Source organism: Mastigoproctus giganteus, chromosome 5 (assembly GCF_048544385.1).
Source record: "Mastigoproctus giganteus isolate SK-2022 chromosome 5, ASM4854438v1, whole genome shotgun sequence".
NCBI lineage: Eukaryota > Metazoa > Arthropoda > Arachnida > Uropygi > Thelyphonidae > Mastigoproctus > Mastigoproctus giganteus.
In genome coordinates, this window is record NC_143579.1 from 91,854,959 (window position 1) to 91,869,863 (window position 14,905).

Below are 14,905 nucleotides of genomic sequence, written 5' to 3' on the forward strand. Positions count from 1 at the left end.
TGGTTAAAGATGCATTGCAGGATCATGTAGACAAGACTGCAGCAATAATTCAGGCACAGCATGGGTTTGTTAAGGGAAAGTCTTGTCTGACAAATTTGATAGGATATTATGATGTGGTTACAAAGGAACTGGATGCAAAAAATAATTTTGATATCATATATTTGGATTTCAGGAAAGCTTTTGACACTGTTGCGCATGGAAGACTATTGTACAAATTGGAGCAGAATGGTATTAAGGGTAAGTTGCTACAATGGATAAAAAGATGGTTGAGTGGGAGAAGACAGAGGGTGGTAATCACATGGACAAATGTTATTAGTGGAGTCCCACAGGGTTTGGTGTTGGGTCCACTATTGTTTTGTATATTTATCAATGATATTGATGAAGGTATATCAGGCTTAGTGTCGAAGTTTGCAGATGATACAAAGGTTGGCAGGGTTGTTAATGACAGTAATGGCAGTGTGCTACTTGAGGTGTATTAAGGCCTACAATGGGTTGAGCATGCTGAATTCTGATGGGATCCTTCCACTTGTTCAGATTACGAACTAAGGGAGCATAAATTCAAATTAAGAAAAGACAGATGTAGAATAGATGTGCAGAAATTTGCCTTTAACCAGCGGGTGGTTAATTGCTGGAAAAAAACTTCCATCTGTCATTGTGGAAGTTGATAGGTTAAATAAATTTAAGGAGGAACTGGACAGGCATTTGGAGGAGGGAATGGTGTGATTTTTTTTTTTTTTTTTGGCTGATGCTGCATAAGCTCATACACTTGCTTTCTTGCATCACATGCCACTAATACTACTACTACTACATACATTGGTATAAGAGTATCATTACCATACACTTGTTTTACAACATAAATTTCATTTGCACTTTTCTCCCACTTAAACCAAGTTTAAATGTTTGCTCATTGTTCACCATTCAACACAATGACAATGCCATGAACAATAGAAGAGCTCTTAACTTGTGCACATATGACTGTACACCAACGACTCTGAGAAAAGCAGTCATGGCATGCTAGTTCAAATATTGCTGAAATTATGATTAAGATATGAAACACTGGGAAAATGATAAATAACCTGTAACAGTAATAGGCTTGGATACAAATTTTGTCCGAAAAAAAAAAAAAAAAAAGAGAATATGAGGCCTACCTTTTACCATCAGGATGAAAGGCAACACTGTTTATAGGACCAAAATGATCTTTCACTCTTCCAAACTCTTCTTCAAATACCAAATGGAAGAAACGTGCATCAAATTTACCAACTCTAGCAGATGTCGTCGTCACATCCATAGCTTCTTGACCTCCGCCGAGAACTACCTTAAAAATTAATTGAATATATTAATAGAACACTAACTTCAAAACAAAACTGAAGTTTATAGATAAATACTACTTGTAATAATCTCATTCATTGGAATGACACTTGGATAAAAATTCATCCATTTTTAATATGTATGTTATTAACAGATTTTCTTTCCCCCCTCTTAATTTTTTTACTCCGCTAAAAATGGCATAGTATTAATATCCCAGCTCACGTTGAAAATGAACTCAACAGTTACTTTGCATCTATATTTACAGAAGAACAACCCTTTATGTCAATAAGAAATTAGGATATGTAGTTAATGATATAGAAATTTTACATGATTATTTAAAGAAAAAACTACAGGTGAATAAGTCTACTGGGATTGATGGCATAAATCCTATAATTTTAAGGGAGGTGGCAAGTGAGTGCATTGAACCATTATGAGAGCATCACTGGACTCAGGTGAGATTCCATTGGAATGGAAAGTGCCAATGTATCGCCAATACATAAAGGTGGCTCTAAGAATGTAGTGGTAAATTACCACTACACTCTTAGTGGTCAGACTAACTTCGGTAGTGAGGAAAATCATTGATGCAATGATCAAGGGTGGGCACGAGTAATTACAGGTTCATTTAGATAGAAATGGAATTCTGAAGGATACACAGCATGGTTTCGTAAAGGGAAAACCATGTTTAACAAATATGGTTAGCTATTTTAACAGGGTCACTTGTGAGTAGGATTTAGGAAATAATTTCGACATTGTTTCAGCAAAGCATTTGACTCAGTCCCACATGAGCAGTTACTTAATAAGCTGGAACAGGTCGGAATCACAGGGAAGGAGGCAGACAGTTGTGATAAATGGTTATTCCTCATATTGGGTTAATGTAACAAGTAGGGTTCCCCAGGGATCAGTATTGGAACCACTATTGTTTTTGATTTTCTTAAATGACATTGATGAAGGGATAGCAGACTTGATGTCTACATTTGCAGATGATGTAGTTACAATCACCGCCAAACAGAGCTTCTTCAGAGTGACCTAGACAGACTTCAGGGATGGTCAGAAAACTGGCAGCTATGCTTTAATTCAGATGCAAGGTCTTATGCCCGGGGAAGAGCAACCCCAAAATATACGCTTGGTGGAGTTGAACTAAAGTCAGTAGTGGAAGAAAGGGACTTGGGAGTTATGATACAGTCAGACATGAAGGTCTCTGAGCATTGTAGACAGGTTGCAAGGAAGGCCCATGGTGTCCTATCGATTTAGCAAACATTTCTAGTAGAAGAAAGGATGTCTTAATCCCATCATATATAAGGCCATTGTTAAACCACACTTGGAATACTGTGTTCAAATATGAAGACTGCACCTAAAAAAATACATTGAGCTTCTTGAAAGGGTCCAGAGATAGGTAACTTGCCTGGTGAGATCAGCAAAAGGGTGCCCATATGAGGAAAGACTGAATATGTGGGTTGCACAGCTTGGAAACTAGGCACCTTAGAGAAGATTTGATTGAGGTGTTTAAGACTCTGAGAGGCAAAAGTAAAATGAACGAGAATGAAATTTTCACAGTTATAAATGATTCTAGAACTAGAGGCCATAAATTCAAGTTATGGGGGGAGGGGTGGAGTTGCTTAGACTGGATTTCAGGAAGTTTTATTTTAGCCAGTGAGTTATAAATTACTGGGATCAGTTATCTACATGGGTGGTTGAGGAGGACAGTTTGGGAAAATTCAAAGGTCAGCTGGATAGTTACCTACGGGAAGGAGGGAAATGCACAGGTTGTGTATTTTCTTTTCTTTTATTATTTATTTATTTATTTTATTTAATTTTATTATTATTTTACTCCCTCTATTCCCTCATTGATATTTGTGCACATGACTGTACACAAATGACTTTCTGAGAAAAGCAGTCGTGGCATGCTTTTTTAGGCTTCCTTGAAACATATGGCATTACAGATACTAATGCATTATAAAACATATAATTCCATTTAGTTGTAATTTTTTTGAGGCTCGAGAAAGCCCAGAAATTGCATGGTGCAAGATCTGGGCTGTATGGGGGGGTCTAGTGGTTGACCACCAATTTTCGCCAAAGCTTGCATTGCTGGTTGTGCGACATGTGACCTAGCATTATCTTGAAGAAGAAACCATTCTTAATTAAGCAGTTCCGGTCTTTTTTTTTTTTTTGCAAATTACTCCTTTGAGGTTAACTCGCAAAGTGTTAGCATAATATTCTCCATTTACAATTTGTTTCTCAGGAACCCAGTGCTGCAGTATTATTATGTGGGTGTCAAAACCAACATATATTATTTTGATGAACCAAAAACTCGAAATTTTTTGGAGGCAGTGAATTGTGGTGTTTCCACATGCTTGACTACTGTTTGGACTTGGGATCAAAATGTTTAATCCAGGACTTGTCACACGTGATTATTCTATTCAAAAAGTCGGGCTATTCTTCCACCTTGTCATTAAAAGCTTGACAAAGTTCAATGCGGCATTCTATTTGTTCTGTGGTAAGATCGCGTGGTACCCATCTTGCACAAACATGTGACATGTTAAGGTGCATCTTTACAATTTCGTGACATCTTGCTACACCAACATTCAACTGAACTGCCAAGATCACGAATTGATAAATATCTATTTTCTTTCAATAATGTTTTGGCTTCCTCAATATTTTCATTGTTCACTGTGGTTGACAGACACCCGCTTCTTTGTTCATCTCATATGCTTTTTTCCATCCTTAAAATGCGTCCACCATTTAAATACGGCCATTCTGCCCAAGGCGTCTTCACCATATGCTCCTCAAATCATCTCAAACATATTCTGACCACTTTTGCCTAACTTTACACAAAATTAAATCGCGATCCTTTGTCTAATAATTAACGAAATATCTTTCTCATCCCACATCATAAAACACTTCGCATGAACTGTTACAAAGAACACAAAAATGAATACTACCAGGATACGTTTGCACAAACTAAGAAAAGGTGGGGGAACATTCCTAGACTGCAAACTCGTCACTCATTTCCATAGTATTTCCGCGTATTTTTGGAACAGCCCGCATATAAATAAATTTTACTACATAATTTAGATACTTTAAATATGTTTTAAAAAAATGCTTTGGTAAATTAGTATAGGAATTCCTCGACTTATGTAAATTCGACTTTACGTAAGTTTTTGCTGGCCAGTGCAAACTTAAAAAAATCATGGAAATGTATTTTGCATCCTGTAGGAATAAATAAAGGTATTGTGAAAATATTGTAATGTGAACCCAATAACGCATTTTTTTTTTTTTTTTGTAAGTCCTTCCAAGTCTTTGGAAGTTGAAAATTTTGCTGTATTACTAAGCTATTTATCTCTCTAAAAGGTAATATTTATAATGGAAATTGCACTATCATTTCATCGTTATCATATGTTCCCGTTATAAGATTCAATTTTGAACGCCTTTGTGATATTTTTAAAAAGCGTGTTTCTAGAAGTAATGCCAAAAAAACAATATGCACTTTCCAGTTTATTGGGCTTTTCTGTTAGTGCATCTAATTATAAATGAGTAGAAACTCAAAATACTGATAACTGCAATTGTGTGGGTTTTTAAGCCATTATGGTGAAATGTGTTCCCCTTCACTGAAATCTTCAATCATATAAAAAACAAATTTTCAGAAACTTCTCTTCATTCCTATTTATGTGTTACAACGATGAAGAAAAAGTGGCCAACAGAAAGTGCAAGTAGTGATAGTGCCAGGAAATGAAACAAAATTGATTTAGAAATGAAGATGAAAATGATTAAGAAGTATGAAGCAGGACAAAGTTTGTCATCTATTGCAAGGGAATTAGGTTTCGCTGCTTCAACAGTGAATACTATTTTAAAGGACAGTGCACATATAAAAGAACATGTCAAAGGATCTACGCACTTAAGATTAAGGTACTATATTGAAGATAGAACAGCTGTTAATAATATGGATTGAAAACCAGATTCAGAAGCAAGTGCCCCTGATTCTAATGACCATTCAAGCAAAAGCAACAATTATTTATAAAGATATTAAGGATAAGTAAGGTGAACCCCAAGCCAAGTTCGTGGCAAGCAACAGGTAGTTTAATAGGTTCAAGCATTGTGCTGATTTCCACAACGTTAAATATGCAGTGAAGTTGCTAGTGCTGATTCTGCAGCTGCAGAGAAATTTTGTGATGTGTTGCAAAAAATTATTGATGAAGGCGGCTATTCAACGCAGCATCGATAAAAGTTGCCGTGACTGCTCTGTATTGGGAAAAAATGCCGGACCGAACATACATTGCCAAAGAGGAAAATACAATGCCAGGTTTCAAAGCATCAAAAGATAGGGCATTAGTCCCACACTCTTGCTTGGGGCTAATGCAGCGGGAGATTACAGATTAAAACCACTGCTTGTGTACCATTCTGGAAATCCTCGTGCATTTAAGGGCATCGATAAAGCCATCCTACCTGTGCATTTCCAAAGGCTTCGTAGGATTTGAAAAAGACGAATCATTTGAAGAGGTTACAGATAAGATTGTAAAGGTTGCAGAGCTCCTTCACTTGGAGATTGATGCCAAAGATGTGGAGGAGTTAATAGAGGAAGAAGAGAAAGGAATTATCTAATGAAAAACTTCTTGGCTTGCAAGCAGCGATAGTGAAAGAAGAAAATGCTGACAAAGCTCAAGATGAACTAAATGAGGAGCCAAGACATTTCATGAAATTGCATTGGAAATGGTGAGCTTTGAGCAGATGGATCCTGACAACGAACGATTCTTAAAAGTTAACAGAGGGGTGAATGATGTGCTTGATTGTTACAAAGAAATCTACGATGAAAAAAAAAAAAAAAAAACCTTCCCATCATCCATTAATATGTTCTTTTGTAAGGTTGAGTGGCTGACCCCTTATAAATCTCCACAGCCCTCAACCTCCGCAGCGGCATACTTATCAGCTGAATATGTTGATTTTGGCAATGATGCTCGAGAGGTAAAACTTACTGACATTATGCTTGTCTCCTCTTTTTTTTTTTTTTTTTTTTTTGTACTTTTATAATTTTTAAATTGCATGCTTTTGTCATTTTTTCAGCACATAAGATAAAAATTTAATAAATACAATAAATAATTCTATTTACATGTTTGTCATTTATTTTTTGATTTGATCAATTCAGCGAGCACAGTTGCGAGTGTAGCACAAGCATGGGGGAAATTTCGACTTACGTAGTGTCTCGCGGAACGCAAACCTTACATAAGTCAGGGAGTTCCTGTATTAGCAAAATGCTAATGAAAATGGGAGGAGCATTGCATATATATATATATATATACACACATATAGGTAGATAAGTAAAGTAGATTGGGGAAAACAGGGAGAAAATCTGACAAAACAGGAGATAGTAACAATGAAAAAAATCATTAGGTACTTGAAAAATAAAAGTAATATATTACAAGTAGTACTTAATGCTATAGATCCGATGATTTTAACTTCTTCATCGAGGGCCAATAGCCAAAACCAAAGGAAATATAGCAAGAAGTAAGGTCGCTGTTTCTATATACATAGCATGTGGTAAAAATAATGAAACCAAGTTGAAAAAGTATGCGTGGAAGTCAAATCAAATGTAGTGGTAAGTAAGTGAGAAGTTGATGTACATTTCATAGACCCAACAGAGACTGAAAAGAAAAAAGAAAAGAAAATATTTCAAGCTAAGCAAAGGAATTTAGAATGAAGGACTAAGACAATGGAAGTCAACTTACTGGGGTGTCAAGCATATGTTGGACAGATGGGAGTTATGTTATGTTATTTGTTATTATTTGGCTTTTAGGAGCATTAGCAACTAAGGCCATATTGCTCCGAGATATGCGGTGGTCATTCCCTGACCTTTCCGCATCCTCTGTATTTGGTGGTGACGGGCTCGAACCCCGGTCTAATCAAGAAGCGTGTGCTATGCACTGCTGCTCCTTCCCACCTGGCTACGGAGGTGCCACAGAGGGGAGTAACCATCAAGCTGAGCGGTATCGGTGTACAAAAGAATTAGCAAATTTTGATTTGGAGTATTTATATATTTATAGTAAATCAAAGTTAACGTTACAAAGTACGATGGGAAGATCGGCAATTAACCAATGAATCATAACAACCTAGGATAGTGGAGAAATACTAAACTGACAAAGTAGACTAAACTTTGTTTGAGACGAAAAAAGTGAGTGATAGCAAAAAAAATAGCATCTCGATGTAGCGCTCAATCAACCTAATGGCACACGAGAAATAAAAACATAAAAGGGGTAAAACAGTAAAAAGTAATTGGAAGAAGGGGAATATAAGTGTACTCGGGCAGTCCGGGGTTGTGAAACCTGTTCCTATAGTAGGGCCCTGGACATCGGTCTGGGAGTATGCTTCATGTGTTTAGGTCAATAACGTTATTATATTATAATATAATATTTTTGAGGAGGGCACCCTGGTCGCGGAAGTGAACAGTCGGTGGTTTTTTTGGCTGCTATAAAGGGATAAGTATTTTGATAATTTTACCGTATTCTTCGTTAATTAATATACACCATTGTATTTTACAAGATCAGCCTCTGTAGCCGAGTGGGCAGGAGCGGGAGTGTAGGAGCACACGCTCTTTGAGTAGACCGGGGTTCAAGCCCTTGACTGCTGAATACGGTCGATCTGGCAACCCGCACTGGACCAGCGTGGAAGATTATGGTCCATTTCCCTCAGCATGAATTGTTGAGGAGGCTTCCATCCTGCAGTGGGTTGATAATGGCTGCACTTTACTTTTTTTATTTTTTATTTTACAAGATGTTAAATAGGTTTAGTAGCATTCGTTAGCTTCTTATTTTGAATTTTACTAGTGTTTTTTGGAAGTTACGACTCCCGGTACTGGTGCCAATATTGTTGAACTTGCTGCCATATTGTAGTTGATAAGAAATAGCATAAAGGATGTATCTATCTCGAACTGATAGCGGAAGGTATAATGTAAAATTAGATAGCGTAATGCAAAGCATTGTATTAGGAATCTGTTAGCTTATTATAGTAATATCAATTAATCAAAAATATTATTAATCTTATTAAATTTCATTGTTAACTAAATTGTATTTAAATGGAAATCATGACCCAGACTAGAGCTGCGAAGCAAAGATCACAGACTAGCGAGAGTGCTATGACTCAGGGGAGAAACGAAGGGGGCAATTCTCAACGCATCACAGTCTCAAAAAATGTGCGAAATGTTTGCCGACCTTTCTAAAATGGGACATGATCTAGACAAGGAGGATGTCTTTGTGGGTGCTAGGTGTCTAGAGTGACAAGAAATTAGGTGCCAACTCAGCATTTTGGTGGGCTTCTATGAGAGCTTGAGGTGTAGGGTAAAAGCCATCAAAGAAATTAATATGAGGGGGCCCATCAAGCTCTCAGCTGCCCAGCTCAACGGCAAAGCTCACTCCTGTGCATCAGGCAACACAGAGGCAATCTCCAAGGCAGAATCCGCTGGTCCCACAGGAACCAGCGGATTCTGCCTTGGAGTAGATGGGGAATGTACTATGCAAGAAGGATAGGTGAAACAGGACCATGGTATGTCTGCCAGGGACAAAAGTTGATGATGTTGTAGAGCAGTATCGTCTTTTAAGGGCAAAAAAAGGCGATATTCTTGTACACAAGAGTAAGAGATCTGCAGATTTACTCAACAAGTACAGTTCAATGTTGAAAAAAATTCGCAAGTTAGGGTTGAATGTGAAAGTTTCTGCAATTCTGCCCATACACGATAGGAGGGAGTATATGATGAGAGCTTTGTCAATCAATTCTGCCCTGGAGAGATTGTCAAGGCTCATCAAGGGGTAGAATTTTTTTCAGCCTAGTCTGTGCTTGTTGACAGGAGAGACTGCTACTACAGGAATAGGGTACACTTAAATAGAAAGGGGCAAGAATATTTGCTGATACTATCGAGGCAGTGTTAGGTGGGACGGAAGACTGCTAGCTTGCGGAGATACACAGACTAAAAGGTTAACTGCGGCAGAGGCTGCTGGAAGTCATAGTGGAACAAGTAAATACATGGGCTGTGTTAGGGTAACTAAGAGTAGAAACAGGTGCATGTACACCAATGCTAGGAGTGTAGTTAATAAATTTGATGAGCTTGAAGTGTTAGTCAAGACATCAAAGGCAGATATTGTCGGGATATCAGAGACTTGGTGTCACACAGACATAAGCAGTGCAGAATTGGAATTTGTGGAGTACAATGTGCACAGAAAGGATAGACAGGGCAGGAAGAGAGGAGGGGTTATGCTGTTAGTTAAGAAACACAAAATCTAAGGAAGTGCACCCAATTGATGTTGGTGGACAATGCAATGTTGAGTCTGTTTGGTGTGACATAAGCATGGGAAAGGAAAATGAGAGTAGGTGTGTTACAAGCCTAATGAATCTGACGAGTATAATGAGCATTTGTGCAGAGAAATAGAGTGGGCCAGTAAATCAGATTGTCTTATAATGGGGGATTTTAACTTTCCAGATATCGACTGGAACTTGTGGGTTGGTCACTTGCACACTAGCAAGGCTTTTGTCAATTTATTGGATGACTGTTTTCTACAGCAACATGTTTGGGAGGCTACCAGAGGGTATTGGTATGGTTATTTCTGGCACAAGGGCTACTTAGGCCATATTGCACCTATAAATGAGATGAGGATTACAGGGCGTCTGTAAAAACAGTTAAAAACAATTATACAGATGTATCCATTTTAAGAAGCAGAAAAATTCCGGGAGATTTGCATCATTACCTATGAGCTGTTGGAGTGTCAAAGGTTCTTGAAGATTTTGGAGGTTACTGAATGAGGCTTTTCGGGCATCAGTGTATAAAGTACATTCAATGAGAATGTGCTTTACTGTGAGAACAGAGTTGCAGTGCATACACTGCGGAGGATCGTTTCCTGTAAGAAGAAAAATATGGGTGAGCTGACTGTGCCTGATTCGTGCTCTAGCCAGGATGACTTCTTCCTTTCTGTTTACACAAAAACTGGAAACCCATAACTGTGGTTCAGGTTTTATTTCACGGAGCTTGTTATTCAGTTGAGATTGCCATAGAAGTGTCCATTGTTCCTTACATATATTTCTTATATGGGATCTGTAGTCCATATATAGAACATAGTAATCTGGCGATGGTATGTTGGATGAATGTTTGGCTACATAGTCTGCTTTTTCATTCCCTGATATCCCAGTGTGGCCTGGGATCCAGGAAAAGATGACTACTTGCTGGTGATCGTGGATATGCACAGCTGAGATTTTATAGATTTTATTAAGGGATGCATTGCCGAGGAGGAATTTTGCAAGGCTAAGACTGAACTCTGTGAGTCAGTACATATTACACTTTTTTGGGTGGACAGATGGAGAATGTTTTCTAAGGCAAGCTTGATAGCACATAATTCAGCTGTATAACTGCTGCATTGGTGGGAAGTGAAACAGAGATAGTGTTAAAGGGAAAGACAGCTGCAGCACCAACTCTACTACCAGACTTTGATCCATCAGTGTATACTTGCGTAAAATTTGGGTAATTTTGTGTGTGAGCAGTATGCAGTTGCTGTATATTGGTATTTGCAAGCGAATGTTTTCCTCAGTTTAAAAAATAGCTGTCACAGGACACAGGATGGTTTAATAAAAGACCATGGAAGATCTGAACTGTTCAGATGATGGATGATTTTGTCCAGATGTATATTTCAAGTTTGTGATAATTCCTGTAATCTGATGCCAGTAGGTTGAACTGCTCTAGGTTTATTTCTGTAGTATATTGTGAACTGTGGATCGTTAAGTACTGGCCAATTGGGGTGAGAAGGCAGACTTTGAATTTTGGCTGCATAGTTCAGAAGTAACATCTTTCTCCTGAGGCTGAGCAGAGGTTCATGGGCTTCGATATAAAGACTTTTGCACTGGCGATGTTCTATAAGTGCCTACAGCAATTCTGAGGGCAGAATGTTGAATAGGGGCAAGATGTGCTAGCACGCTTTCCCTAGTAGAATCATACACCGGGGCACCATAATCGAGGCGAGATCTGATTAGGGCTCTGTACAAGTGAAGTGAGGTGTAACAATCTGCATCCCATGATGTAGAAGAGATAATTCTTAATAAGTTCATTTTTTTCTGGCAAGCAGTCCTTAGATGTGTGATATATTCTGAGAAGTTCAGTTTATTATCAAAAATTAGACCAAGGACACGAATGCTATTCACCACTGTGATGGGATGATTTGTTAGTTGTACCTCTGGATCTGGATGCATCTTTCGTTTATTACAAAAGTGAATGACTCTAGATTTCTGATAGGATAATCGGTAACCATTCTGTGTCATCCATAGCTCAATATTATTTATAGATGTTTGCAGCTGCCTTTCGATAAAGCTCATGTTTTGCGAGCTGCAAGAGACAGTCAGATCATCAGCATAGAGGTATGAATTTACAGCTTTTGGAATATTTTTTGTAATCTGATTTATTCTAATTGCAAATAAGGTTGCACTGAGTACAGAGCCCCGCGGGATTCCTTCTTCTTTTATGTATGTTTGCGAAAGGACTTGCTGTTAGCGAACTTGAAAGGTCCTGTGTTGTAGGAAATGCTGTACGAAATATGGTAAGTGTCCTCTCAGGTCCAGGGAATAAAGATCTCTCAGGATACCAAACTGCCAAATGGTGTCAAAGGCCTTCTCTATGTCGAGACATACAATTACTAGATGTTTATTTTGGATAAACACATTCCTGATGTTTGTTTCTGCTTTGATCATGAGATCTAGAGATGATCGGTGTTTTCGGAAACCAAATTTATTGTCAGAGATAATATTTTGGGAATCAAGATACCACGTTAGTCAACGGTGTATAATTTTTTCTATGGTTTTACTTAAGCAGCTTGTGAGCGAAATGGGTCTGTAATTGTTCGGAATAGAATGATCTTTCCCTGGTTTGGGTATCGCCAGTACAAAAGCATGACGTCAGAAGCTGGGGAAGGAATGCTCCATAAATATGCGATTGTAGAAGGTCAGTAGCGAAGATAATGATTTATTGTCTAGATGTAGCATTATGTAGTATATTCCATCCAGGCCAGCAGCACTATCCTTCGCGGTGGATAAAGCTTCTTGAAGTTCTACCAAAGTAAGTGGTGTATTGTTATTTTAGAACTACATCCAGGTGATGTAGTTCTAAAAAAATTTTATAACTACATCACTGGATGTAGTTCTAAATTTCGGATGGGATTTTCCCGCTAAAGCTTTAATCTTTTGAAATGATGGATCATATGCCGTAGAGTCAGACAACTGAAAATACCGTCCCTAGGGCATTTGCAATCTCTGCAGAAGTAGATAGCTTCTGCCCATTCATGGTGAAAAGTGGGGACGACAAATGGGGAATTTTACCATTTAATTGTCTTATTTTTCTCCAAATAATTCTTACATCGGTATTTTTATTAATTCTAGTTGCGAATCGAACCCAAGAGTCTCTTTTTGCTTTCTTCCTAATATGACAGGCTTTAGCTCTAATTTTCTTGTAATTTATAAGATTAGTGGTGGTAGGATGTTTGCGGAATAAATTCCATGCACGGTTTTTTTTCTTTTTTTATATTCTTACAGTCCTCGTTCCACTAATAATTTCTGGTTCTACGAGTGCTTGACTTTGACTGTGGGATGGCAGTGGATACAGCTGCTAGAATTTGTTTTGTAATATGGTCGGCAACTGTGTCAATCAGATGAGATTTGATGACCTAATTGTCGAAGGATACGTTAGTGGTGTACTTTGCCCAATCTGCCTTGGAAAATTTCCATTTTGTGTGAGTTTCTGAAGGTATGGAGTGTGATGTTTCAATTTTACATATTATAGTAAAGGGTAGTGGTCACTGTTGAATGGATCATCCAGAGCTGTCCACTGGATACTAGGGAAAATGATTGGAGAGCAGATAGAGAAATCTATTGAAGAGACTGTTCCTGTTGGGAGGTGGAGACTTCGTTTCATAAAGGAAGCAGCGAATGGAAAAGGTAGAAGTAGCCCCAATAAGGTGGAGAAAGGACGCCAGACCCATGCAGCAAAGAGTTCCTGATAATTATCTATAGCAGATTCAGGTGAAAACAGATGAAGGAGATCCCCAGAAGGTAGCCTGAGAGCCTAAAATGGAAGGTTCAAACCTCCCCAGAAAGGAAAGAAAAAAGATAATAGTAAGTACTGTAAGTTAACAAGGACTGTTAGTGAAAAAGTATAGTGATTAATTAAAAAAAAAAAAAAAAAAAAAAAGGGGTAGCACTAGAAGTAAAATGATAGATAAATTATCTCTGAAATAAATTATATATATACTAACAGAGTTATTATGTTAAAAAAAAGGTTATTGTAAAATGCAAGAGAAACGAAGGATGAGTAATAGATTAAATTGTTGTTCAAATGATTATAATGTGTTAGAAGGGTAGTAAGGTTTATATGAGAAGGTTTGATTATGTTTTAAGGATAGATAATTGAATATAGTGTTTGTATTAATGAAGAATTGTTTGTTCATCTGAAAGACTAATAACAAATAGAGACTTTAGGAAAGTTAAGATTGGTCTTCAGTGTATTGTAACAGAATGGTGAGAACACAGAGTATAATGATGAAAGTAGCATATTGATTGTTAATATAAGAAACACAATTGTATCCAGAAGTAAGTGAAATAGGTATGGTGAAGGTGTATAAGTCTTAGGAGTTAGTTAGTTAGGGCAAGAAGAATGAATCAGTGTTTTCATATAATGGTCAACTTAGATTAGCTAGTGAAGGGAAACAGGAATAAGATTAATATATGCAAGGTATCCTTGATTTAACTTTGTATGCATATTACATGTTTTTTTATTCAATTGTATATTATGTTGTATATATATATATATATGTAAATAAACTTTGTTGTTTATTAATTTATGAGTTTGTTATTCCTGAACACTCAGCCTTTCCAAAGGGAATTATACATAATTGAGAAGTTCCCATAAATATGGAATTCTCCTGTGAAGCAAAGTCAGATGTTTACGTGGGGGTGTAAGGAATAGAGGTCTATATAGTTCTAAGGGAACAGAACAAATAAGGAATATTTAATAAAGAATTATTATTATACATATTCAAAATAAAATTTAAAGAAGAGTAAAGACATATGTATATTTATTAAAGACTTTCCCCCCCCCCCCACAGTATGTTAAATTAAGGGCTAGCATCACAAACAGAAATAAAAACAAAAGATATTTATTAATAGTTAAGGCAAAGTAATGTTTGACAGGTGCTCTTAAAATATTCCAAAATGAGCATTTGCAACCTTTATACAACAATTTTCTTAAACACAACAATTATGTGTTTACAATGGATACAAGAATGGTTAAGTGGGAGAAGACAGAGGGTGGTAATCAATGGGTGCTGCTCTTCATGGACTAATGTTATTAGTGGAGTCCCACAGGGTTCGGTGTTGGGTCCTCTGTTGTTTTGTATATTTATCAATGATATTGATGAAGGTATATCAGGCTTAGTGTCGAAGTTTGCAGATGAAAGAAAGATTGGTAGGGTTGTTAATGACATTAATGGCAGCATGCTATTGCAACAGGATCTAGATAATTTGGGCAGATGGGCTAAAAAGTGGCAACTGAAGTTTAACCTTGATAAATGCAAAGTACTGTATATGAGTA

General features: G+C 37.3%; 1 protein-coding gene across 2 annotated transcripts in view; it reads right to left on the bottom strand.

Moving 5' to 3' along the window:
• eIF3i (eukaryotic translation initiation factor 3 subunit i) overlaps positions 1-14,905 on the bottom strand; it is a 108,643-nt gene that overhangs the window by 22,570 nt on the left and 71,168 nt on the right. The window contains exon 8 of one of the 2 annotated variants that reach the window (XM_090373342.1): positions 1,149-1,315. In XM_090373342.1, coding sequence (XP_090229468.1) covers positions 1,149-1,315 — 167 coding nt within the window. The remainder of the gene's footprint in view (positions 1-1,148; positions 1,316-14,905) is intronic. The other variant, XM_090373341.1, reaches the window with a different exon arrangement.